The 27,820-nt window shown below is 34.6% G+C and overlaps 2 protein-coding genes across 2 annotated transcripts; one reads left to right on the forward strand and one right to left on the reverse strand.

The window, feature by feature from the left end:
- The first annotated feature begins 792 nt into the window (after window positions 1–792).
- On the forward strand, window positions 793–10,081 carry LOC145319802 (uncharacterized). Its single transcript, XM_080162161.1, has 14 exons — window positions 793–943; window positions 1,654–1,883; window positions 2,437–2,509; window positions 2,975–3,039; window positions 3,693–3,720; window positions 4,042–4,121; window positions 5,580–5,615; window positions 6,172–6,273; window positions 6,650–6,759; window positions 7,281–7,379; window positions 7,643–7,760; window positions 8,073–8,169; window positions 9,568–9,657; window positions 9,967–10,081. Exons 1-13 carry the CDS (start codon window positions 889–891, stop codon window positions 9,636–9,638), a joined length of 1,164 nt encoding a protein of 387 aa, XP_080018287.1. The 5' UTR covers window positions 793–888; the 3' UTR covers window positions 9,639–9,657; window positions 9,967–10,081.
- Window positions 10,082–15,999: 5,918 nt separating this feature from the next.
- Window positions 16,000–26,698, reverse strand: Xbp1 (X box binding protein 1). The gene is made up of 4 exons (XM_080162164.1): window positions 26,652–26,698; window positions 18,989–19,025; window positions 17,389–18,276; window positions 16,000–17,274 (listed from the first exon to the last, which is right to left on the reverse strand). The coding sequence occupies exons 3-4, from the start codon at window positions 17,826–17,828 to the stop codon at window positions 16,389–16,391; spliced, it is 1,326 nt and encodes a 441-aa protein (XP_080018290.1). The 5' UTR covers window positions 17,829–18,276; window positions 18,989–19,025; window positions 26,652–26,698; the 3' UTR covers window positions 16,000–16,388.
- Between the last annotated feature and the right edge of the window lie 1,122 nt (window positions 26,699–27,820).

The raw sequence follows: 27,820 nt of genomic DNA on the forward strand, positions 1-27,820 counted from the left end.
GGGGGGGCGGGGGGTCACGTTGCGGGGGCGGGGAGGCTCGTTGCGGGGTCGGGGGGGCTCGTTGCGGGGGTGGGGGGGCTCGTTGCGGGGGTGGGGGGGCTCGTTGCGGGGGCGGGGGGGCTCGTTGCGGGGGTGTTGGGGGTGATGAGGGGGCACAGCATGGTCCAGTCCAGTGTGTAAAGTTTCTCCTTTCTTTAGATGTTTTAAAACCGGAGCATTTGACGTGGAGCCAATTTTCACAGGTGGAGCACTGAACCGAGATGGTTGATACTCTTTTGGAGCAGAGTGGACATAACCATATGTCACTGGGACCAGGATTTTGTTCGATTCCAGCAATAAGTAGAAGTAGCCGAATTAGACAGGCTGGAGTTGTCTTATTCTTTGTCGACCAGTTTAAAAACACAGTTTAGCTGAGGTGGAGTCCTCATTGTCAGAGATGATGAAAAACCTCTGGGAGTTGATGATGTATCTCTCGGAAGGACGGGAGATTGTAGTTGTTGGTTCTTGGCTCTGCTCCTGCTGCTGATGGTGTTGCTGCTGTAGTAGAGGTGGGTGGGGGGTAATTTTTGTCTATGGACGATTTCTTTTGGGAGGGTGGTGGTACCCTCCCCTAAAATAATTATAAACCTTTTCGGGACCTATGAGAAGCTACCCTGTAAAGAAGAACCCAATCGGTTCAGAGCGGTTAGCGAGATCCTTTGGTACAGACAGACATCCTGTTACTTATAATTATAAGGATTGACATCCCTAGCTCCCTGCTATAACATAAATTCATTTTCTACAGACAGACAGATTTCCTGCTACTTTGTTTAAAAGGATATTATTATTAAAGGATTTGTTTGTTAATATATTACCTAGATAATTAGAAATCTGAAGTTTCCGTGGACAATGTCATTAAGCGACGAAGAAGAAAACTTTGTTATGGAGCTAGCTCCTGATGAAGGTTAGTATTGGCGTATTAGTTATTTCTCGCATCTTATTATAAATGGCTTTCCGCGGATATAGAATGTACAACTATTAGATTAAATCTAGTTTTTTAGCCCCGGGGTGCCGAAGTCACCGGCTAAAAAAACTGGTTTCAATCTTATGATTGTACATTTTTATATTCGTAGAAAGCTGGATATAATACGATGCTAGACATAGTTTTATCCGTATTGATGAGAACCGGTTCCTATCCACCGGATTCGAATGAATACGAGAAATTATATAAAAATACTTCAATTATGTCAGACGCGTGACATTCGGTGTTATTCTTCACCAAACTGCACATATCCCACAAGACAAGATCTTGTAAAGTATTTGAAAGTAGTAGTTTCACGAAATGCAAACTTCCATTATTTTTTCCCTTTTTATTACACAGAATATAATTGAAAGAATTTAAATCTTACATCTTGAAGTTTTTAAAATATCAAAACATTAGGTAAACTTTTGTTAATATAGACTGTGTCAGATTTTCATCAAATCAACATAGCAACAATCGCAGTACGTGCTGCATATCTCTTTTTATGATTGTCGTATTATAAATTATAAATTTATGTTTTATGGTATTCTTGTATTTTATGCATAAAAAAGGTTTCTCATTGTTTATCAAGAAAAGCAATATTAAATTCCTATAAATTAATATGATTGATTAATACTTGTTTAAAAAATTAGAATTAGATTACGAGGATGAAAGCTACGAGTATCCCTCCCCAGAACCAGATCCTGCACCTGTCAAAGTAGCAGCAGCAGCCGCCAAACAAAGAATATCTTTCAGAGAAAATTTATATCAATCGTCTTCAAGAGGGACTGGTAATTTGAAGCCTGTTATGAAAACCAGTCAAACTACTCCTAGTGGTCTACCAGTTAATTCTATAAGAAATACTGATATTCCAACTAGAAAGGTATTGAAATATTTTATTTACTAGCGGTTTCGCCCCTAGCCTCTAGGGGCTTTGCCCCAAGAGGTTTGATCAACCTAATTTTTCGTATTTTAGATTTAAAAAGGAAAAAGTAAAAAAAAAATTTTTTTTTTGGGGGGGGGTATTTTTCATTTTTTGGGGGGAGTTGGGGGTGTCCCACCCCACAAGAAAATAACTTAAAACCATTACAGGACCAGTAGGTATATTCCCTGAAGAGTAGAGCCCAATCGGTCCAGTGGTTACTGAGATCTTAAGCTTCAGACGGACAGACATCGTTCTACTTTGTTTTATAGATAACAGATGCAACTACGTTACGTATCAATCAGATTAAATTTTGTTATTAAAAACTTAACTTTTCTACTTTTAAACATTTGGAAAAATATCGTTAATTTTGCGGTGTCAGAATTGATTTCAAACCTGGCATGAGAGTTAGTGTAACCAGTTAATTATAGTTTACCTACGTAGGATTATTTCTTATCTACGACATTCCCCCCCCCCCCCCCCCCCCCCGATTCATGTCGGTTTTTCTTTCAAGGATGCTTTAAGAACTCTAGCTGCCCCTAACAAGGAGATTGTTAAGAAAATCAGTGATAATATTACGAAGGAAGGTAAAGGAATAACAGGGGTGTATATACTGCACGGAATCCCCGGCTAAGAGGGGGTGGGGGGGTGTATTAAAAATAAAATGTATGTAAAACATCAGCTGATTCTATTATCCCTAAAAATTAGACTAAAACTACTTACCGAAAATCTGGGAAAATATTTTTTGCAGCAGGGTAAGAAAATTAATCTTTTACAGAATATACACCCCTAAGTAAAAAAATAGTGGTCGGTCTGTCAATCCGTGACGTTAATCTAGGCTTGTTAGAATCTTCCTATCCATTTCAAACTTAACAGCACGATGTTTTCAGTTATAGATTGAGAGCGTAGCAGCTCTATACTCATAACCAGGAGATAACAAATTTTTATGCACTGATGACACTATTTTTGTTAATGTTCGTTTGTTTGACTGCTGTCTAATTTGTTTAACTTTGCTTTTATGGATTTTGTCATCCTCAATGTATTAAATTTAGAAAAGCGCAGACTCGAGATTCAAAAGATGTTGGAAATTAAAAAGGAGTTTGACAAAAATACCAAGGTAAGTGATCTATAATACGAAGTAGAACGATGTTTGTCTGTTTGTTTGTCTGTACCGAAGTATCTCGCTAACCGCTGAACCAATACGGTTCTCCTTAACAGGGTATCTTCTTATAGGTCCCGGAAGGTTTATAACTCTGTTGGGGGAGGGTACTACCACCCTCCCGTCCCAAGAGAAATCATAAAAAATCAAAATTTTTATTATATTTTTAGAGACTTCAACGCAACATAGTAAAAATCTGTCAAAATTTGTAAACATGTATAATTATATAATATCATTTGAAATAAAAAAAAACATTTAAAGTGCCACTATCTTGGGGCATAGCTCCTAGAGGCTAGGGGCGAAGTCGCTAGTAAGATACAAAGGAATGATTTTTTATAAAGATACCTTTAGTATTTCAACTTGTTGCAAACTGCGTAAATACAGGATTCTGTTTAAAGAAATACTTATAGTTTTATGACTTGATTATAGATGCACTTCGCTTAAAATATTGTACCTTGTTGTCCAAGACAAGCGCCAAGACAATTCTTACATGCCTAGTTTAAGAGGAAAAGCGGACGGACGTAAAGACCCTAACTACAGAAAAGCTTCGCCTTCAGAAATTTAACATCTTATTTACGAAATCTTTATTTATGAGGGTTTTTTATTTGTAGGAGATAACGTCGATAAACTCACTAAGAGGTAAGAATAACGAGACTAAAAGGAATAGTTAAATTTTTTCTCCATTGTTCTATCTTTTATCAAGAAATCGTTGAATAACATTGTAAACTAGCAACTTCGCCCGAAAAATAGCCTAAAACAATACCGAAACTCGATATTTCTAAGATTCAAAGTAGCTTTCAAAACTTATTAATATCTTCCGTATTAAAGCCTGTTCTGCGTCATTCTGAAAAATTATAAAACCAGTTTTGTTAATTTTTCATTTTACTATCCGGGGAAATGCAGTCGGTAATACGATGCGATACATAACTATTCAACTATATAATAGATTTTTTTAAATAGAAAAGATAAAAAAGAATGAGACGATTATTGAACTAAAAGACAAGATTATCATTCAACTAAAGGCGCAAATCGAAAAGCAGGTAAGGCAACCTTGTATATCCTTATACTAAAGTAACAGGATGGTTGTCTGTCTGTCTGTCTGTCTGTGTGTACCGAAGGATCTCGCTAACCGCTGAACCGATTGGGTTCTCCTTAACAGGGTAGATTCTCATATGTCCCGGGAAGGTTTATAACTATTTTGGGGGAGGGTACCACCAACCTCCCTAGAGAAATTAAATTTTTTAAAAATTTACCAATTTTAGAAAGAGAGTTCAACGAAAAATAAGCGTCAAACGTAAATTTTTTTTTAACTTTTTCTTTTAAAATCTAAAATAAGAAATTGAATTATCAAATTCGACTCTCTCCTCCTCAAGTGCCCCTAGAGGCCTCTAGGGGCGTAGCCGCTAGTAACCACTATTGTAATAAACAACTTACAAAAACTAGAAAGAAAGTATTAGTGATTACGACAGGGGTGTATATTCTGCACACGATTCATTTTTTTCTTTTATTTTTTTCCTCCTGGTTTTTTTTCAACAAGGATGACAACATCCATAAGTAGCGAAGCTCAAAAATTATGAATATATATCGGGAAAAGTGACTATAAAGCAGTGTCATACGCTAAACATTAATCTTGATAATATAGGAAAATCAGAAAACCTAAAAAATCACGCAACCTTAAAATTTAAAATCTAGGAATCGATCTAGCACCGCAATTTATAGACAAATCTTACTGAAGCTTGATAAAGATGTGTAGAATATGAGCATATTCAATCCCTGATAATTTCAGCCGTAAAACCTGAATAGGAATCGAGAAAACCTAAAAATCTAGGAATCGATCTAGCACCCCAATTAATGGAAAAATCGTAATAAAACTTAAGGAAAATATGTAGAATGTAAAGTTAAGCAATCCCTGAAAATTTCAGGCCATTATTTTAGAAAGGAATTGAGAAAATCACGATAACATGAAAATGTAGGAATCGATCTAGCACCTCAAATAATAGACAGATGGACAAAACAATGTATAGATTAGATGGGCATAAGTTACAAGAATCTTCACTAAAAATTTCAGCTGTCTATCTTTTATAGGAGCCGAAAAAATCACGTTTCCCCCACTTTGTCACGGACGGACATTTCGAATTATAGAGCAGTTTCGCTACTAAAAATATTTATAAAACCCCCCTCTTTCATATTCTTTTAGTTTTTTACACCAAGGAGGAGATAAAAATCGAAAACATGTTTTCAGTTCTAATAATTTTTACATTTTTCCCCCGACCACATATATTTTATTTTTTTACCCCCCCCCCCCCCCCCCCTCCCCCCTTTAGCAAGTCAATTTTGCAGAATATACACCCCTGGATTACGATGAAGATTAGGTTTTAAGCAATGTTAGAACAAAAAAGTTCTTGGGGTTTATTACTTAATTCTGAGACACATTGAAATGCACCGAACTGCATTATTTAACAATGCTTTAAATATTATTATTCATTTTGCTATTTTAGAATGGGACAATTAAACAACTAGAAACGGAAAATAAGGTTAGTTGGAACTAAGCAAAGTATTTGATAATATTTTAATAATAAATCTAAATTTATTTTAAATAAATTCTGGATAAAATAAAACCTATTGTCATACATGCAGTACTTCAGACCTTTAGTTGCGCTATCCTCATTTTTAGTGGGTGGCCTCAAAAACCCAACTAATGCATGTATGCCTATTTCTTAATCGTGTTAGTCTGAAATAGAATAACTATTAACAAAACTGTAAGGCCATTTGCATTTAATACACAAAATTTATGTATGCTACTTTAGAATGCTAGATTATTTAACAAAAAGATATTTGCTTTTGAGTTCATTTAAATTCACAGCCAAAAACTATGTTATTTTTGAAAAAGCAATAAATTATTGTACTTTTAAAGTACTTTAGGGACATGAATTTTATTGGTTGTTTCATTAAGTTGACTATCCAAACGTTTCAACCACTAATTGTAATCTACAGAAGGGTTAATTTTGTACATCATGAAATACATCAATTTTTCGGAAATTGTCTGAAGAAAATTGTTCAAACTTTCTAATAGATTATTTTTGTTTTTAGATAATCCCTGATCTGAGAAAGCAGATTGAAATTCTAGAATCTCACGTAGATTCACTAAAAGAAATCCAAAAGCTGCAGAACCTCAGTAGTTCCAAAGAACAGGTCGGTAAATACTAAATAGGTATTTTAGAAATTTTTCGCTCTCTTGCCTTAATTGTTCTTGTCATTTGGCAGATATAAAGATCGTGTAAGAGGGGACTAATCCCAGGACCTATGACAAGATACATGATAAAGGAGAACCATATCGGTCCAGCGGTTAGCAACCAAATGGGTAATAAATTGGTATACATTCATAATGATGGTGAACTAAATTACCCCTTCTGCTGATTTAAGTTATTGGTTGAAATTTTGAACACTACATATTTGGAACAAATTAATCAAACCTACATAAAAGTGCCTAAAGTTTTTTACCCGAGGAGTAAAACAATGTGTGATACCAGTGATAATTTACAGACCTGCTTAAGATTTAACTAATAAGGTTTCTGCCAAGATGAGGCTTCAGACAACATCAGCTGTTCTCTCAGTGAGAACATCGTCAGCAGAGTCAAGAATCATGTCACCACCGTCGGTCAACACACAGAGGAACAGGTACAAGTCATTTGGAGATAAAAAGTTTTTGAAGAAAAGGATGCTTTTTATATTTTGTTTGATATTTGTAGGGAGGGAGGGAACAAAAACTTACAGGAAAGCATAATAATCTGATCAGGCATCTATAATACAAAGTAGCTTAATGTTTGTCCGTCTGTCTGTCCGTCCGTCCGTCCGTCCCTCCCTTAAGATCTCAGTAACCACAAAACCGATCGGATTCAACTCTTTAGGGGTTACCCCCCCCCCCCCCACAAAAAAAAAATTTAAAAAAAATGTTTTCTGGGGAAACTAGGTACTTCACAAAAAAATGGCAGCACCAGAAATACTTAATCTTTTTTAATTACCTCTTGGGGCAAAGCCCCTAGAGGCTAGGGGTGAAGCCGCTAGTTATTATATAAGACATTTGATTTCTTGAGTTTTAATGTTTAATCAGTTTTTTAGTAACTTGTAGATTTTAGTTTCAGGGAAGGTAAAACATCTTTCAAAAGATAAAACCTAAACTTGTCTCTGTTATATCTTAGGACAGAAAAATCAACGGGCATAACTGGACTAAAAATATCTGCAAAATCAAGAATTGGATTTGGACGGGGAGGTGGAAGCAAATCATCCATTTCTTCAAGGTTTGTTAGTTCCATCCTATAGGCGAAGCCAAAATTATGCTAACATTAAATAGGGGAGAGAGGAGTGAGAAAAAAATAGTCGAAAATAGGAACAGAATTGGGGTGGGGGGGGGGGGGGGGTGGAACAAAAGAGACAGGAAAGGTGAGATGACAGTGTTACAGGAGAGAGAACTAAATAGAGAGCAGCATCACCTAAGGGATGGACTGACACTGTCTTTGTAAAGTAACTTTGTCTCTAAAAATTAAATTATGTTTTTTTTAAGGCTCGGAAAGAGTGGTTCAACCAGGTCATTGACAATGAAGGAGAGAACTCAGACAACATGGGATGATGACTGTGAAGATGAGAACAATTTCGACTTTGACACCATGGAGGAAGGAGAGGTGCTTATAATATAGTTTAATACATTAAATGTTTTTTTAAGGAGTTCAGCTGAGTAGAATATTGATTTCTTGTAATGGGGGAGGTGGATGAGATTTGAGAGAAAAAGCACAAACAAAATTAGTCGGGAAACAGCAGTTTCAACATAGGTCTTTGAACTATGGCAAAAAAAGATTTCCGTGGGTTTTAAAGGATTTTTGTTGGATTGCGGCCCTGTTTAGAGGGGGGAGGGGAATAAATAAATTGTATAAAGATTAAAGGTTCTCTAATAAAAAGTAATCAAACCAGTGTGGTTTCCAACATGTTGTGTTTAGGAATTGGACGAGGTAGAGTTGGAGAGAGAGTATCTTGGTCTCAGATGCAGTGATGCTGAACAAGATGATCAGGAAGAGTTTCAACCACTTCCTCGTGGTAAACAAAGGGGGGGCCGGGGTAATGAAACCATCTCGTAATCAAAGAAAAAAAAGGGGGGGGGGGTAAGTTGTGCTAAAATTCCGTAAAGTTGTGAGTTTTAAGGATTAAAAACAGTAGTAGAACGATAATATTCACTAAATATGTGTATTCCTTATTGAAAAGAACTAGGTATACCTAGACAAAAATTCTACTACTGTTTTAAGCCTTAAAACTCACACCATTACGGAATTTTAGCACAACCTAGCTCCCCCTTTGTCTTAGTAATATGATAGAATACAAAACAACATCTTTTTACGAGTTTAAAAATTGGTTTTATTGTTTGTTTAATTATGACAAAAGCCCATAAACTCTTTTTCTTATATTTCTTATTTAAAATGTCCATTTATATGGTAAAGTATTCTTAACTCCTATTTAAGACGACACATAAAGTTTTTTTGTGAAGGTTTCTCTGACTAATGGGTATATTCCAATCTATAATTTTATATCAGTCAGTCTGATGGTAATGCTGTTTAGGATAACTATAAAATTTCAGTAGGAAAAATTTTATTTCATTGCCTGTTATCTTAGATTTTTTTGTGATATTTCTGCTACTGAAGACAATAATTTTTAATGAAATTGTGTTTATCTCAGTAGTTACTAAAGAAAAATAGCCTGTTTTTTTTGTCTGCAAGCATCTGCTCCACTACTCTCTTAGGCCGTCAGTTTGTCTGTTATGTTCAGGTTTTCCATGAACACCAACCTTATCTACATAAAACTAACTTTCAATGTTTGTCTGTCTTATTGTTAGTAGCGAAGCTACTCTATAATTCTAAATGTCTGTCCGTCTGTCAAATACAGAATGGGAAAATGTGATTTTCTTAGCTACTATCAACTTTTCAACGTCAATTCGTCAATTTATTAAGTTTTCTTGATTTTCTCAACTCCTATTCAAGATAAACGGCTGAAATTTTCAAGGGTTGATTACTTTCATATTCTGCATACTCTTATTAAGTTTTATTGAGATTCGCTTATTGGTTGGGGTGCTCGTACGATTCCTAGATTTTAAGTTTTTATGATTTTCTTTACTCCTATTCGAGATAAACAGCTGATATTTTTAGGGATTAAATAAGTTTGCAATTTACATATCCCCACAAAGTTTCATTAAGATTTGCTTATTGGTTGAGGTGCTAGATCGATTCCTAGATGTTCACATTATCAATCTTGCAAGGTTTCGTGATTTTTTAGTTGATTGTTATTTTTATGAAACTGCTCTATAGTTTATTTTTTCCGAATACCCAACCCATCCATAATTTTTGGGCTTCGCTACTTACGGATGATGTCATCCTTGTTTTTTGCTACACTTCCTATGGTTGGTAACTTATCATTCAACCTTTCGCATTTATGTATTATTTTTAGATCTGGTGTTGACTGAATTGACTGAAGATGGTCCCAGACCAGTGAAGAGGAAGAGAATCAGTGCTCCATAAATCAAATTTACCTGATCTGCAGGGGTGTAATATTCTGTTTGGGAGCCCCGGCTCAGGGGGGGGGGGATGAAAAATAAGAATGTGGGGGGGAAAATGAAAAATAAAGTGTAGTGAAACCAGATAAAATTTAGGTTACAGGAAAATTTTTAAAAATCAAAAAAAAGTTACTTGTCCTTTCATCTACAATCACTAAAGTCCCTTAGAATGATGGGATATTTGATTTAAAAAGGGGGGGAGGGAATAAAATTTTTTCAGCTTGGGGGAAAAATTAAATTTGCAGAATATACACCCCTGCTGACCTGTTCTTTTATTAAACCTATATTATCAACAGTTCCCATAGTTTGTGTACATAAAAAGTTTCAGTTATATTAAGATAATCCTTGTATTCATCAGAATATAAAAGAATTACCCTCTTGATAACTGATATTGTAAAGGAGGGAAAAGTATCCTTTTAGTGTTTCTACGCTTTAAAAAAAAATGGGGTATAGTCCCTATTGTAACATCGCACCTTACGGGGCGATTCTTCGTATTCTTCACAGTAGCTTTTCTCCTATTTCTAGCCCCTGCGGGGGGGCTCTAACCCTGCGGGGCCAATTACCTAACCCTGTGGGGCAATCACCTAACCCAATATAACCTAAAATACCCTATAAAAGCCATTTTAAAAATACGACGAATCGCCCCTTATGGGGCGATGTTATGAAAGGGACTATTCCCAAAAAATGTTAATTTCATTTAGCATGTTTTGTGGCTTGCGACATGCATTGAAAGGAGCTTAAAACAAATAGTGGAACTAGTTATAGGATCTATTACGTTAGACCCATAAATGTAACGTAGTAAATGCTCTTCAATCAAAATGACCTTTTTTGTGTTAACAACTTTCGCCATTAAATCCACGAACATTTGCAAATTATTTTGCTTCTAGTTTTTTTTACTACCTAATGATATTAAGGGAGGGTTGGGTTTTAATGCAACCATCTCGTAATCCTTGGTAGGTCTTTTATTCCTAAATCGAACAAAGTTGGAAAAGTTACGGCTAACGGCTGGCGGCTCAGCCGTTTTGCCATTTTTTTGATATCTATTTTGCAAATTAGTCACGAAACCTATCTCCACATAATATTCTTTTTCACTCCAAAACGCTTTCAAACGGTTCTAGACGGTAGCTGTTGGTACTAGAAGTTTTAAAAATGGGTATTGCTATCATTTAACATGAATTAAACCAAAAATATGTTTTAAAAAGTTGATTATTACGTAATTGATGATGGATTTACCCTGAAAATAGGCAAAAAAACGGCTAAACGGCTGAGCCGCCAGCCGTTACTTTTCCAACTATTTGTTTGATTTAGGGAAAATAGACCTACCAAGGATTACTCATGCAAAAGTCCAGATTGAAATTCGAATTCTAACTGCCATTTGCTCACTGATTACGAGATGGTTGCATTAACCCCCCCCCCCCCCCCCCTTTTAAAAATGTATTATTTTGTCACAATGTTAACGTCAACTTTATAAAGAAAGATATTATATTTGACTTGTTTTCTTATGATAACCTTTATTTATGATTTTTAATTTAAAGAATAGTTTCATGATGTGCATTTGAAATGTAAAGATAGTTACTACTCAAATAAGTGATGATTAAAATTTTCTTTTAGATTATATAAGGATAATCATAAAATATAAAAAGAAAAGTTGAGTTTGTGAGTTTTATAAAAATGCAAAATTTGTTAAGGTAATAAGAAAATTGATTTTTAGTTTAAATTTGATGCCATTTTATTGTTGCCCAGTTGAAAATAAGAAACACTTTTTATTTGCACACATTACAAGAGAATGCTTTTAAACTTAAAAAGTCATGATATTTTGTATATAATAGTGTGTTTTTTATTAATTTAAGTTGTAGATTAACTAGACTAGGAAAATTACTTGGATCACTAATTTTCATTTTGAAATGCATTTCGTGGAACTTCCCCTTTCTACACTGTAATTCCTTTTATTTGGTATTGAGAAATTATACCTACCTAATAGCTTTGGCAATTTATTAAAAAATTTGTTTTTTACTTGTGAAAATTATAAATATGTATAGGCGATAGGTAATACGATTAATTTATGTAAATATGAAAACTTTCCAGTGTTATTTTTTTTGTGTTTTTTTTTCAATAAAAATAAAAAGACATTAAATAGACTAGAATGTTGTACGGTAATAAGTAATGTGCTACAGTTTTTTTGTATGTTCGTTATGATCTCGATAACCACTCAGCCTATTGAGTTTCATTTTATATGTATATTAGTATAACAAGGATGACAACATCCATAAAGTGTTAATGTTGGACAAACCAACATTAACACTTGTAGAATGTCAGAACTGAACAATCAGTGTACAATTATAAGTAATATAACATAAAAATTTGCTGTTGTATTATAAATGGACGTACGGACATTCTGGTTACAATTATTTACAGTAAAAATTCAGTTTGTCATAAATACATCCATTGCACTGGCGAAAACACATCCACTGTAAATTTGCTGGATGTGTAAATGACAGTCCCCCGTATAGATGTATAACTAAGAGACAACCATATGGATCCAGTGGTGTGGACCTTTTTCGTCTGCTAACAAATTTGTTTCCGCTCTTGCAGCGACTTGGTTGCGTTAATATTTGCGACGCTATTATTATTACGTAGAATATTCAAAGACTTAATTAAAAGACGGCACAGGAACGAGTTGGGGACATAAAGTTTTTTGGACCTACTGCAGTTCACGGTAAAATATTGCTGGTAACGAATATTGCCAAAAATCTACGAATTTTATAGGCAGCTAGCTGCCAAACGGCTGAACGTACAGATCATGCCCGCACACTGTTTTAGGCGGCATTAGAAGGCCTACAAATAATCTGGAATAGCCATAAATCAATAATGCATAATTATCTCGCAGTGTAGAGAAATGCGCGGAAAATGCCTATTTTACGCGTTTTTTCTTAAGTGAAGCTTTCCCTGTGCATCATTGGATCTTGGCTATTCCAGATTATTTGTAGGCCTTCTTATACCGCTTAAATTGGTGTGCGGGTATGATCTGTACGTTCAGCCGTTTGGCAGCTAGCTGCCTTTAAAATTCGTAGATTTTTGGCAATATTCGTTACCAGCAATATTTTACCGTGAACTGCAGTAGATCCGTTTTTTTTTTAATACTTTCCCCCTTAATGCTTTACTTTAATGTGATATTGTTTTAAATGAGAAAGGTATTTTGAAAGACCTTATTTTATATTTATTAAATGGTTGAAAGAAAAAAATCATTAAAAGCGTCTTAAAATAATTCTGCTATACAAGCGATTACAAGAATATTTTATACTATTTAATTAACAAGGATTGAAACTGCCATGCACAGCAGATTGCTGAAACATTGTAAGGTAAGTCTAGGACTTACGTACATCATGAGTTGTAGAGTAGCTGTGCTAGTAAATCCTTTACATTTTTTTTCAGTGAAATACCTTTTTAAAAAATTCCTAAATTAATAGCAAAAATGAAATTTCTTTTCAAGTTTAGTTTACATAATTTGTAAATTACAAAAACATGTTTTAAATGAAAAAGGTAAATTACAGGCTAAATTTTTAACAGATTATAAAAACTAAGCTTTTCTACATTTTAGGTAGATTTATAAATATTTATATATGAAAAAGCTTCGCTTTTAAAAACGTTTATATAAATCTGTTTTTACTTTAATCTACAGGTGGCGACCCTAGTTTCAACGGGATGGCAACGTATGTATCTTTTGAATCCACCATAAGATATTTTCTCGTATTCATTCGAATCCGGTGGATAGGAACCGGTTCTCATCTATACGAAAAAACTATGTCTTTGATCGAATTATATCCAGCTTTCTACGAATATAAAAATGCACAATCATAAGACTAATACCACTTTTTTAGCCTGTGCCTTCGGCCCCTCGGGGCTAAAAAAACTTTTAATCTTATAATTGTACATTCTATATCCGCGGAAAGCTGTTTATAATACGATGCGAGCAATAACTATTCTAAAGCAATTTCTGTGATCTTAAGCTTCAGACAAAAAACTAAAAGCCTGAAACCACCCAAAAACTAATTAAAAATTAACTGGCGGCTACGCCCCCAGAAGCCTCTAGTCCACATCCCCATTTTCAATTTTAGTTTAAAAAAGAAAGAGTTGAAGAAAAAAAACCTGGACCTATAAGAAGCTTCACTGTAAAGAAGTACCATAACGGTTCAGCAGTTAGCAAGATCTTTTGCTACAGAAAATAACGCTTACTACTTTATATAACAGGAAAGAGTTTCTTCGCCCCTAGCCTCTAGGGAAGTACAGAAAATAACCTAGAATTACCCCAATATATTTTTTTATCAACCAAAACATACCAGCAATTTCCGAGATCTACAGCTTCAGACAAAAAACAAAAAACCTTACTACCTTATATAATACTAGCGGCTACGCCCCTAGAGGCCTCTAGTGGCACTTTCAATGTTTTTTTTTTTTTAAATATCTAATTACAGAAATAATTGGTTTATGTTTCGTTGGAGTCTCTTTTTCGGGAGGGGTAATTTTTTTCTAGGGGCGATTTTTCCTGGTAGGGTGGTGGTACCCTCCCCCAAAATAGTTATAAACCTTCCCGGGACATATGAGAAGCTACCCTGTTAAGGAGAACCCGATCGGTTCAGCGGTTAGCGAGATCCTTCGGTACAGACACACACACAGACATCCTGTTACTTTAGTATAAGGATGATATTCAGGAAAAAAGTTTTTCTTTAGGTGCAATATCACTGATAATCATTAAAACTCTTTAATTATTAGAGCATAGCAAAATGAAATAATCCAAACGACAGACAGATAATTAAAATTAGAAAGCTTGTCATAAAACTTGTTTTAGAAACTAGATGCAAAACTCTATTAAAAATATCCGTCTGTCTTTCGCAAGACCTTATTATTAGCGAAGACCTTATTATTAGCGAAGCTACTCTATAATTTGAAATGTCCGTCGGTCCGAAACGTTTCGGGGGAAACTTGATTTTCTTGGCTCCTATAAAAGATAGAAGTCTTAAACTTTTTGACAACATTTCCATCATTAAGGAGCATAATTAATTATAAAACATCCAATTCGATTGGACTCATTTTTAGCGGGTTTTTGGCTATTTTTATATTTTTCACATTTTCCCCATGTCTTTGGTGTCTATGGTCAGATTTTAAAAATTTTGTAGTTAAGAATATTAAAATTAAATTTCGTTTTAAGAAAACATCAATAACGGTCGGACTGCCTTTCAGCAGGTTCTTGGCTATATTTTTTACTTTTTTCCCCATATCTTTGGTGTATTTGGTCTGATTTCAAAAAAATTTCCTATTGTTCTGAGCATCCAGTGTGTAATTTACTTTGACCGTCGGTCTATCGGTCATCATAGAAGTAAAAATGAGGTTTTTTGTTTGTTTTCTCCAATAAATTTATTCTAGATTTTAACAAATAATCTTATCTACTTATACGTATTTTCAAACACGATTTTTTTTTGCTTCGCTACATATGGATAATTATTCATAACTTAATAAAAGCGAAGCTTTTCTATAATTAGGGTCGGTCCGTCCATCCGTAACGGATAGTCTTTTTCGTTAATTTAGGCATGTTAGAATTGTCTTATCGATAACAAACTTTGTATGATGAATACTACAGTAGTTAGTTACGATTTAGAAAGCGTAGCAACTCTATAATTGTTGCCAGAATTTTATTACGTCAATTTTAAACATGTTGGTTTTAACTTTTTTTATGTTATATAATCATCCGAGTAATCTGATTTTTGGATTACTGATTCCTATTATAATAAGGTACAATATTATAAGCGAAGCATCTCTATATTCAAGTCCTAAAAGTGCCAGTATGTCCTAAATAGTATTCTGTATTTAAGAAGTTTTGCAACAAATTTACTTACAATTTTGTCAAAACTTATTGAAATATATTTTGTATATTCAGTTCTGACACTCTTCTATAGTTAATGTTTGTCTGTCAAACCGTTTCAGAGCTTCGCTTTTATGGATGTTGTCATCCTTGTTATACAGAGGCTTTGCTCTTTACATTTTACATACTGGTTACAGGGATCCATATTCCAAGAATCAAACATGAAATACCATGTATATAATGTACTTGACTGTTAAAGGAACCACAATGCAAAGTTTCAAGTGATTGAACTATTCTATCATACATTTTACTTAGATTAGCAATAAGAGCTATCTGTAACGGACAGACGCACGCACAAACGGACTGATCCTAACTGTAGAAAAAACTTGCCTTAGTTAACAGACACACATCCAGTTACTTTTATAAAAGGATTCCATTAAAAAACAGCAAACTATGATAAAAATGACAATTTAAATTTTTAATCTTATTTTATTTTAACACAACAAACATAACATTAATTAATATACATAGAATTTTATATAGGTATAAATTTGATGAAAACATTACATAAAAGAATATAATTTATGCTTCTGAAAATCTGACAATAACACACAAACGTGAAAAGCTACCATATTTTTATCCCTATAAAAAATAGGGATATAGTTGCTTAATCTAATTCAGGATAGATGTGCTGGAAGCAATCTTCAGCTTCCTGGTTCATATTCTCCAACCAGATCTCTTCAAGCAGCTTCTCAGCTGTTGGTGTCATTATCAGGTCATCTTCCAGGCTGTTCTTGTCATCAGTAAGCTCGTTAAGTTGTTGTTGTGCTACAATAAGAAGATTATTGTTCTTGTCATCTACTGCTGTTGAATCAAGGGCAACGGTTGAAGGGGCGATCTTAAGTTCCGCTTCTTCAGTGGCACCAACAGGTTGTTGTTTGCTGTTGGCGGCGGCTTCCCAGGTTGGGTTGTTGATGAGGTCTTCGGTGAACACATTGATTCCTTGCAGATACTGGAACTCTGGGTCTTCTTGGCCTTCTCCAAGGAAGGAAAGGTTTGCTTGGTAAGAGGAGGAGGAGGAGGTAGGAGTAAACAGCTGATTGCTGCCGTCAGCAGCAGCAACAGCTTTGGTTGTGTTGTTGATATGATTGTGGGTGATGCTTCCACATCCATCTCCTTCTTGACACAGTTCGGCGACAAGGTCGTCAAGTCGTGGGACGACAACGCTGTGCACGCCGGTGGCAATGTCTTGAAGGTCGAGGTCACAGGCAACATCTTCTGGTTGGCATGACAGGACGGTGGATCCCTTCTGGTCTCCTGCGGCAGAGGAGTCATGAGCGCGGCAGGCTCAGGTAGGTCAGAAGAGTCCTCCAGACTGTCATCCATCATAATGATGTTGTTGGACATGTTGGATGTGAAGGTTGTGGCGGTTGGGGATAGCAACTGCTGGTCAGCTGTGGAACAGCTTGACAGGTAGCTGCCAGCAGGGGAAGGACTGCGGGCTGGTAGGGATTCTGGTGACATGGGTAGGACATAACTACTATCAATGTTGGGCAAAATATGGCTGGGAGTTTTGGAGGTTAAGGTGTCAAGACCGAGTCTTTTCTCTAATGCAAGATTACGTTCAATAAGCTGGGTGTTGTCAGCCTTCAGACGATCACGTTCTTGTTCAACTTTGCGCAGCATCTCCTTGATGTTAGCAAGATCGAGCTCTAGTTCATCGATGTATGCTTTCTTCTTATCTCTAAAATAAAAAACAAAGAAAATTAGTAAAATTAAATACAAAAAAACTATTTTACAAAGAAATCTAGGTAGATCTTTAGGAATTTCTTATAAAATATTTTGTCTAATGTATTACCTTGCTGTTTGTGCAGCAACTCTGTTCTTCAATTTTCTTCTCTGTAGCTTCTCTTCTGCGGATAAGTGATCCAGATTGGCGCGTTTTCTGGCGGGTGTGTAGTTCTCCTCATTTTCTTCCGAGTCATTACTGGTCACAGAACAGGTGGGGGATAGGGATCTCTTTATCTTCAGCTGGTGCTGTGGGGAGCTGAAAATCAACTGTTGTTGTTGAACAGTTTGTGTTGTGATTGGGCTGGTAGTTGCGGTTGTAAAGGTGGTCATCACTGGGGACACGCTCATGACCGGGGCAACTGTGGCCATAGGCCTGTATTGGGTGCTTTGAGGCAATATTAGTTTGGAGGCATTGCTGGGCAATACCTGCCTCTGTTTTAAAATGTTTATGCTCTGCTTTGACAGCAGATTTTGGGGTATCACTATAATCTGTGCTGGTTTTGACATTTTGTTGCTTGTTAATTTATATATTTTCACAGATAAATAGTATTTTAGACTTTATGTTCTTTTAATTATCAGTTTAGGATATCTTAGTTCATTTCTTCTTGGGGTCTAATGTAATATTGAGCCTTTACAGCTTGTTTGACGGCTTTTAATCGTTTCTAGGGTTTTCTGTGACTGATGAAATTTGCCCTGTTGGCTCAGTAATATTCTATTCTGTGTGGCGTCCTCTGATTGGTTGGGCTAAGACACTAGACGCGCTCTCATTGGTCAGACTTTCCCTTCTCTGACGTCACACTCTCACTAACAGGAATGAGTGTGTGTGTGTGTTGGTGTGTGTGAGAGGGACAGTGAAGGCTTAAAACAAGGGAGGCCTACTTTCAACAAAGTGTAAACACACACACACACAGAATACACAACTATACACACACACACACAAAACACTCCTCTAAATCTGTTTAGACAATACGGTAAAATACGGTAAAAGAAATTAAATGAAAATTTTTTAATCAGACAATAAAACCTCATCATCTATAAAACAAAGTTATGTCTGTCTGTCTGTTTGTACCAAAGGATCTCGCTAACCGCTGAGCCGATCGGGTTCTCCTTTACAGGGTAGTTTCTCATAGGTCCTGGGAAGTTATCACTATTTTCTTGGGAGAAATAAAAATACAAAAAATAAAAATACCTACCCCAAAAACTTATTTTTTCTTTTTAAAACTAAAATTAAAATAGAAGGGTCGACTAACTTTTAATTTTTGTTCTAAAATTAGTTTGATCAAACCTCTTGAGGTAAAGCCCCTAGAGGCTAGGGGCGAATCCGCTAGCTATATATAAAGAAATAGTGTATTTACCCCCAGCAACTATAGGGACTTCAATTGAGGGAAGAGCTACCAGAAAAACAGCCAAAACCATCCCAAGACTTCAAAAAGTTTGAAATAAAATAGCCTAAAACCATCTTAGGAACTTTGCAAAGGTGAATTAAAAGAAAGAACTCAATCGGTTCAGTGGTTGGTTAGCCAGATCTAAACGGACAATTAAAGCAAATTAATACTTTACATAATAGGATAACCATGAAATTAAACCAAATTATCTTTTTAGTATCTAGGTGTTATTAATTTGCTAAATTTTATCCTTAATTTTTACTTGTAGTATTGTCTAAACACCCTAGAAGGTTCCTCCTTCAACAATTGTCAATATTGCCTGGATAAAAAATTTAAGGATCGGTTAAATGCAAAATAAAACATCTTTTAAAAATTGACATCAAAGCTTTCCTACATTTAGGATCGGTCCGTCCGTAATGAATGGCTATGATATCGATAATTTTGGCATGTTTGAATGGTCCTATCAATTTTAAGCCATTTTAATTCTTACGATGATATTAATTTTAAAGTAGTTGAAGAAGTTATTTTTGTATGGAATGCATTTTCCGTATGGCTTCGAAATTGATTTTAATATCCGAGGGATTAGAACCAGTTCTCAGCCAGACTGAAAAATTATGAATACCATCGTATTACAGACAATTTTGCACGAACACTAAAATAAAAATAATAAAATTTAAACCAGTTTTGTTAGACCGGACTTTCGGCCCTTCGGGGCTCACAAAACTGGTTTTAATGTTACAATTTTTCATTTAAGTATCCGCGAAAAGCTGTCGGTAATATGATGCCATAAGAAACTTTTCTACACTTTGGGAGTTGTGTCCTTATACATCCGTCCATTAGAAACAACGCAACCTTGGATCATAAATTTTGGCAAGGCAAGTTAGAATAGTTCTATCGATTCTAAACCATAGAGCATGGTATGGTAAACATCGTATATTGTATATGTTATATTTAATCTATGATTTTCCATATAAATGTTATACTAAACACATTTGAAACTATTCTAGTTTCATAAAGCTGGAAATTTCATCATGAACAGAAAGTTAAGAAGTAAAGGCTACATTGACCTTATTAAAAGCGAAGCTTTTCTATAATTAGGGTCGGTCCGTACGTACGTCCGTCACAAACGGATAGCTTTTTTCGTTAATTTAGGCATGTTAGAGTTGTCCTATCGATTTCAAACTTTGCATGGCGATTCCTTTAGTAGTTAGGTACGATTTAGAAAGCGTAGCAACTCTATAATCATAATAAGAATTCCGTACGTCCATTTTAAACATGTTGATTTTTTTACTTCTTTAACAACAAATTTTTATGTGATCTAATCATCTGATTTTTGGTATGTTGATACCTGGGACAACAAAGTATAATGTTATAAGCAAAGCCACTCTATAATCAAGTCCTAAAAATGTAAGTATGTCCATAAACATTATCCTGTATCAAGCAGTTTTTCAACAAATTTACTTACAATTTTGCTCCGATTCAAATACACTTATATTCTGATTATTCAGTTCTGACACTATACAAGTGTTAGTGTCCGTTTGTCCTACCGTTTCAGTGCTTCGCTTTTATGGATGTTGTAATCCTTGTTAGAGGTTGTATTGTACCATGTAGAATATCATCATAATATTCTGATACTTTAATTATACAATAAAAAAGCCCACATATTAGCGGCATCTCTTCTATCTAGTCTAACTTGGGGTTAACACAGACCTCCAATGTTTTTGTGATTTGGTTATTGCGCCAGTATTTAACCTCCCCTACCAATGGATTTATTAATACTTGGATCTTACACCAAATTTTCGTGTTCTATGAAAAAGTGACCCCTCTGTAGCGGGCTAAATAACTATCTTCTCCATCCCCCTCCTTTACCCGATCCCCTCACCTCCTAATGGATAAACGACCCGACCAATAAATGTGAGGGGATATTGCAACCTAAAGTGACAACAATTTCGTATACATATATATATGTATAATATCAACGTATATTCTACATCTATATCCTGCCCCCTTTCTCGCACAAAACAAGGATGGCAACATCCATAAAAGCGAAGCAATGAAGCGGTAGGACAAAAGGACATTAACACTTGTACTGTGTCAGAACTTTTGTTGAAAAACTGCTTGATACAGGATAATGTTTATGGACATACTTACATTTTTATGACTTGATTATAGAGTTGCTTCGCTTATAATATTGTACTTTGTTGTCTCAGGAATCAATATACCAAAAACCAGATAAATCGGAAAATTAGATCACATAAAAATTTGTTGTTAAAAAAGTAGGAAAATCAACATATTTAAAATGGACGTACGGACATTCTGGTAATGATTATAGAGTTGCTACGCTTTCTAAATTGTACCTAACTACTACAGGAATCATCATGCAAAGTTTGAAATCGATAGGACAATTCTAACATGCCTTTTAACGAAAAAAGCTATCTGTCTCGGACGGACGGAATTTTGACAAGATTTATACTGTTTATTCTAGACAACCTAACAAATACAAGGCAAAGCATTCCCGTCACTTAAGACCTATACATTAAGATATATAAGTTGGAAAGAGTTTTAATGTTAGAGGGAGATTTGAAATCTGCATCAAATTTTAAGGATTTTTTTTATAAAATATCTCAAAGCGGAAATACAATATAAGTTAATAAATTTTGACCAATAATTAATTTTGACATCTGTGATTGGTGGATTGAAAATCATCTGCGCTCTGATTGGAGAAGCTTAAGTGTCACACATTATTCAACAAATTAGAGCGCAGGTAGTTTCCAATCCACCTATCCTATTGGTCAAAATTTATTAACTTAAATTGTATTTCCGCTTTTAGATAAGAATTATACAAAAAACGAATTTTATAAAAAAAATCCTTAAAATTTGATGCAGATTTCAAATCTCCCTCTAACATTAAAATTCCTTCCAAAACTTATATAATATATCCTACTATACATTGGTTATTTAATTGTGGATTCCAAGATATTACAAAATGCGACATCCAGCGATTTACGAAAAATGAAATACTGATGATAATCGCCTGAATACCATTTACTCTCTTATTTTGAAAATATCTGGTTTCTCGAAACTCCCTCCTAATTACTATTTCAAAATTGGGATTTTGATTGCATCCAAAAAGCGAGACTCCATAAATCATAATATTGTAAAAGCAACAAGGTTTTTTTAAGCAGCGTTGTGGACAGTGGCGTGCGAAGCACTTTGTCTAGGGGGGGGGGCATTTTGAAGATTTTGTAAAATTTTGCCCCCCCCCCTTAATCAAAGTGCCCCGGGGGGGCACTTTGCTTTAGGGGGGGGCATTTTGATTATATATACTAATTTTAAATAAGGGTGTTTTAGGGGTGGGATTATTTGATTATGGGCCTTCTAGTCCTTATCCCTTCTTCCCCATCCCTATTTCCCGTTTATGGTTGTTGACAAAGGAGTGCCAAACTAACCCACGCGGTAGGGGCGTGATTTAAATATATATAGTACACAATTTATCTAAACTTAATTTAGGGGGTTACATATTATTACAACGTAGTTATAAGACTTGGGTAGCAATAAAATGAGACGTTGGGTATCCCTCTAACTGAACCGATTTTTGATTAGTCAACGGATCTAAATTTATCTCATCCAGGATATAATTAAAAGCCTAAATCAGCCAAGGATTAGCTGAGTACAATAGTTTTAAACTAAAAAAATTAAAAATAAACAGCTAAATGAGGAATTGCGTCTTTCTCTTTTTATCGACAGACGCACTTGGATATATTATTTTCATAATTAATTATATGTATTTCCCATGTTAACGTCACCTTATGTGTAAATTTGGTGAGCTACATTTTTGAGTAGCGTTGTTAAGTTAGGATGGAAGAATTTTGTAATGAAAATGAAAGTGGGGTAGAGAATAAGGGATGGGTAAAACGGGTTATCAAAAAACCAAAATTTCTTGCCAGTGGAACAAATTCAACCCCGTTTATATCCCCTATCTCTCCCCCACCCACCCCCCCATCTCTTCTCCCCCATCCCTTCTCCCCACCCTGCAATGACTGAAGGGAAGGGAGCTAGAAAGCATCTTCGAAAAAAAAGTACAGAATATAATTTAACCTCCCCCCCCCCCCCACCACAAAACATTTTTTATGGGTGGAAAAGGATGTTATAAAATCTCAGCAGGAAGGATGAATAACCCCATTAAAAAAAATTTTGAGGGGGGAGGAGATAAAAACACTCATTTTGGAAATAATTTACCAAAAATTAACCTAAAATGTAAAACTGATTTTAAATATTTCTTTATTGTATGACAACAAGAATGACAACATCTTTAAGTAGCAAAGCACAAAAACTCATTAAGAAGAATACAGACAAGTAGAGTTAAAGAGCATCTGTTGAAATAAATATATATTTTAGGTAGAAAAAGTCACAAATCCTTTTTCCTGCAAATCCTGTAAATTACATACTGTATGCTCGAAACAGCAAGAAATTTTATTTTTTTTAATATTATAATCCACAAAAAAATTTATCGTACCATAAAAACCAAAGATATAAAGAACTATGTAAAAAATAAAAAAAATTACTTGTCCTTTCATCTACAGATATAAAAATCTCTTAGAAATATGGAAAACTTTGGGTTATAGTCTCTTTTGTGGCAACGCCTCTTAAGGGGCATTTTGTCGTATTTTCATAGTAGCTTTTAATAGGTTATTCTAGGTTAAATTAGGTCAGGTGATTTCCCTGCAGGGTTAGGCAATTGGCCCCGCAGGAGCTATAAATATGGGAATAGCTACTGTGAAAATACGACGAAATGCACCTTAAGAGGCAATGTCACAAAAGGGACTATACCCGAAATTTAAAAGATACAAAAATAGCCAAAAACGTCCTGAAAAGCAGTCCGACATCCATGAATTTTTGATAGTTAATTATACTCCATAATGATGGGAATGTTAACATTAAGTTTTAGCCTTCTATCTTTAATTGCAGTTGAAAAAATCACATTCCCCCCTTAGCATTACATACTGACAGCCATAGTGAATTATAGAGAAGCTAAAAAGTTATATCAACATATCCTACCCTCTTTAAATGGCACTTTAAAACTCTGTTAATTTTTCATTAAGTGGTGTTTCCAAGGATTTATAAGGGCGGTGTGTGAAGCGCACCTAAAAATATTTTCTCCCCCTTTGAACTAAAATCAATTAAAGACAACAAGAGTGGCGTATTTTATCAAGTTAGGCATATAGAGTGTAGTTAGTTTTAAGGGTTTTTAATGAAAATTGCCATAAAAAACATGTCTTTTTGTAAGGGTATGTAAACAAAAAAATGATAAACTTATCCTGAAAATAATATGACATCATATATAGTTATTCATTTAGACAGACATACAGTGTTGAGAAAAAGGCTTAGATAAATATCAATGCTGTTTCTTTTTTTATACATATAAAATAATTTTTGATTAAATATTTGTTGTTTACAAATGTTTTTATAGAAATAAAAACAAAATATACAATGCATGTGATAAAAAGCAGAAACTATTTGGAAGTGGGCGAAGCACAATTTTTTTTCTTCAAATATGCAGGGAAGGAGGGGTTTTTGGGCTATTTATTACACTAATCCCAAATAATTCATATAAAATTTTCTTATTCGTTGGCTCAATAACTTTGGGTACTTTAATGGAATTTTGATTGGTTGGTTAATTAAGTCGAGTTTCCATACATTTCATCCACTAATTGTAATCTATGTATGGGGTAATTTTGTGTATCATCATTGGGTATGTACAAAATTTCTTTGGTAAAAAGTTTATATTATACCAAATAAAATACTTCCTATTACCTACCTGGTTTGTTATGTTCAGTGAAAAAAGATTATAACCTAATTTCTACACTAATTTAAAAATTTGGTAAGGTTAAATGAATAGTAACTGTCTGTTTGGCGCCAAATTTTTTTTTTCGAGTATTTCTTGATCTTTTTTTTGGAAACTAGGATAGTTTTGCTTTTTGTAGGGTAGGGGGCAAAAAGGGGCATTTTTGTTGACCAGGGGGGGGCAAAATGGGGCATTTTTCAACATTTAGGGGGGGGCAGGGGGGGGGGCGTTTTGGTCGCTAGGGGGGGGGGGGGCGATTACCCCAAATGCCCCCTTCGGTTCGCACGCCACTGGTTGTGAAGCCGTTTGATTTTGGTGCGGCTCCGGCTCCGACCTAAAATCAAGAAAAACTTATCATATTTTTTTTGCCAGTTCTATTTTTGACCTTTGAAGGTTTTAAAAATTAAATTTTTTATAAAAATGGACTTGAAAAACTTAAAAGTTGCTCACGACACAACAGAGTTGCCAAATTATAATTAATAATAATAAAAAAATCTCTTATTTCAGCTAACCCGGAGCCGTTTTTTTTTACGAAAATAACGGCTCCAGCTTCGGCAAAAATATGGCGGCTCCAGGACTCCAATTCCACAACGCTGTTTTTAAGATATCGCTTATATTTTTTTTCGTTTCAAAAAGGTACATAGCGTCAATTCAAGTTTTCGGCTATTTTTTTCCTAAAATTTATAGACTGGCCCTAGTAGAGGATATGGACGCAACCGATAGAAATGCTATACTTTTGATATTTAATCAAACTAAGAATCACCAAATTAGACCGAATTATCCCATGCATTAATCAACATGCCTACTTGATACAGAAATCTCCAAGCTAGGTTTATAATCGATGGGACGATTCTAACATTATTTACATACACAAGGTTAAAACTTTGGAACCCAACCTAGATAAAGAAAGCCTTGTCCAATGAATTGGGAATTTACATGCTTACATTTTATGCCGTCAATTCTGCATAACGCCCACTTTTAATAATTGGTTTCATAAAACACTCCCAGAAAATACAGAAAAGAATTTATGAACAATTTTAATTGTCCCTTTTATATAAAAGGCATGTTAAATTAACCTATTTTTAAGAGCGAAGCTTTTCTATAATTAGGGTCGGTCCGTCCGTCCGTCCGTAACGGATTGCTTTTTTAGGCATGTTAGAATTGTCCTATTGATTTCAAACTTTGCATGGCGATTCCTTTAGTAGTTAGGTACGATTTAGAAAGCGTAGCAACTCTATAATCATTACCAGAATGTCCGTACGTCCATTTTAAACATGTTGATTTTTTTACTTTTTTAACAACAAATTTTTATGTGATCTAATAATCCGATGGATCTGTATTTTGGTATACTGATTCCTGGGACAACAAAGTACAATATTATAAGCGAAGCAACTTTATAATAAAGTCCTAAAAATGTAAGTATGTCCATAAACATTATTCTGTATCAAGCAGTTTTTCAACAATTTTACTTACAATTTTGCTTCGACATTTATACATTTATATTCTGATTATTCAGTTCTGACACTATACAAATGTTAGTGTCCGTTTGTCCTACCGTTTCAGTGCTTCGCTTTTATGGATGTTGTCATCCTTGTTATAATAAAATAGCATTTTCTAAAAAATACAAGGATGACAACTTTTAAAAAATATAGAAATTAGGGTTGGCAATCCGTCTAATTTTTTGACCGGATTCGGATTCTTACAAGAACCCGTCCAAAAATAAAACGGATTCTCCACAAATTTCAGAAATTCAGATTCTTACCTATTTTTTGACGGATTCCGGATACTGACAATATTTAAAAGGCTTTTTAAAAAATAAATTAAGTAATTACATATTACCGGGTACTGGGAAGAATCTAAAAGCTGCTTTTTTTAAAATTTTCACAATAACTTTTCTCCTATTTCTAGACCCTACAGCGGCCAAAATGACTTTATATATTCGAAACAAAAAAACTCAAGACGCTAATTTCAGCCAAAGAATTAAGAATCCGAATCCGCTAATAAAAAACGGATTCCGGATTCCAAAATTGGGCGGATACCAGCGGATTGCCAACCCTAATAGAAAAACAAGAGCAAGGTGCATTTAACCGATCCTTTAACCTTTTAGACGCTTATCAATTGTATAATATGCCACAGCTCAATATATTAATCTGAAAAAAATAGATTACTATTAATAATATAATTAGGCAAGGCTTGTCACCAAAATTTTATAGGTTTCGTGATTAATATGCATTTGTCAAGGCTTGGTTGGTCCATTAGAGTAAAACACTAGAGGGGGGAAGGATTAAATAACTGTATCTTCCCATCGCACTTTCCTAGGTGCCGATTCTTAATTGGACCATTGAAAATCAACGTGGCCAAGAAACAGAAAACAATTTGGTAGCAGATGGAAAAGGTCATTGAAAACGGGAGGAAGGTAGTTATCTGTATATACATCATATCATAGATCTGTTGTTAGTCCCATTTATTAATTAAGAACATTTTTATCTGAAAATATAATATTGAATCAAATAATGTATCAGAATATATAGGCATTTTAAAAAAACAAACTTAACAATTTGATTTTATTATTTATTACCTAAATATAAAAATTTGTTGAACAATATTAATGGTAGACATACAAAGACATCTGATCACAAACAAGTAAAACATTCATCCTCAGTAGCGAAGCAAATCTAACCAAAATAATTTACTTGTTAGGTTATTTTGTTCATTTGAATATATTCAGTGTGGCCACAACCAAAAAAATACTGATACTGAAGAAAAAAAGGGAAATACTGAAAATACTGAATCCCAAAACAAGAAAAAATACTGAAAATACTGGAGAAAAAAAAGGAAATACTGAAAATACTGAATCCTAAAATAAGAAAAAATACTGAAATACTGAACAAAAAATACAAATACTGAATAAGTATTTTTTTTATATGATTCCTCATTTCAAAATTTCATATCATCATAGCTTTATTATTAGGGGGATATTTTAAAGATCTTTTAATTTTGCCTCTTAGATTTTCTTGCACCAATTAAGCAGAAAATGACTGATAAATATTTTAAATGATTACAAAACTTAAATACTTTTTAGTTGAGTTAAGAGCCTAGACGTCCAACCTTTTTTTTTTTGGGGGGTGGGGGGTAAAATATTTTTAAAGGGGGGGGTAAAATGGCGCGCGAAGCGCGCCGCAAATTTTTTTCCCCCCCCAAAAAAATTTTTTTTTACCCCGGGGGTAAAATTTGTTTGGGGGGGGGGGGTAAATCCCCCCCATGAAATC

The sequence above is a fragment of the Acartia tonsa genome, chromosome 5 (assembly GCF_053477335.1).
Source record: "Acartia tonsa isolate MP-2025a chromosome 5, ASM5347733v1, whole genome shotgun sequence".
Classification (NCBI taxonomy): Eukaryota; Metazoa; Arthropoda; class Copepoda; order Calanoida; family Acartiidae; genus Acartia; species Acartia tonsa.

Excerpts from the sequence above, each read along its gene's own strand:
- LOC145319802 (XM_080162161.1), top strand. The coding sequence starts at position 889 with ATGTCATTAAGCGACGAAGAAGAAAACTTTGTTATGGAGCTAGCTCCT. Across the intron at positions 6,274-6,649 it reads TCAGTAGTTCCAAAGAACAG|GTTTCTGCCAAGATGAGGCT; the intron begins GTCGGTAAATAC and ends TTAACTAATAAG. Across the intron at positions 6,760-7,280 it reads GTCAACACACAGAGGAACAG|GACAGAAAAATCAACGGGCA; the intron begins GTACAAGTCATT and ends GTTATATCTTAG.
- Xbp1 (XM_080162164.1), bottom strand. The coding sequence starts at position 17,828 with ATGTCAAAACCAGCACAGATTATAGTGATACCCCAAAATCTGCTGTCA. Across the intron at positions 17,275-17,388 it reads GTTGCTGCACAAACAGCAAG|AGATAAGAAGAAAGCATACA; the intron begins GTAATACATTAG and ends TTTTTATTTTAG.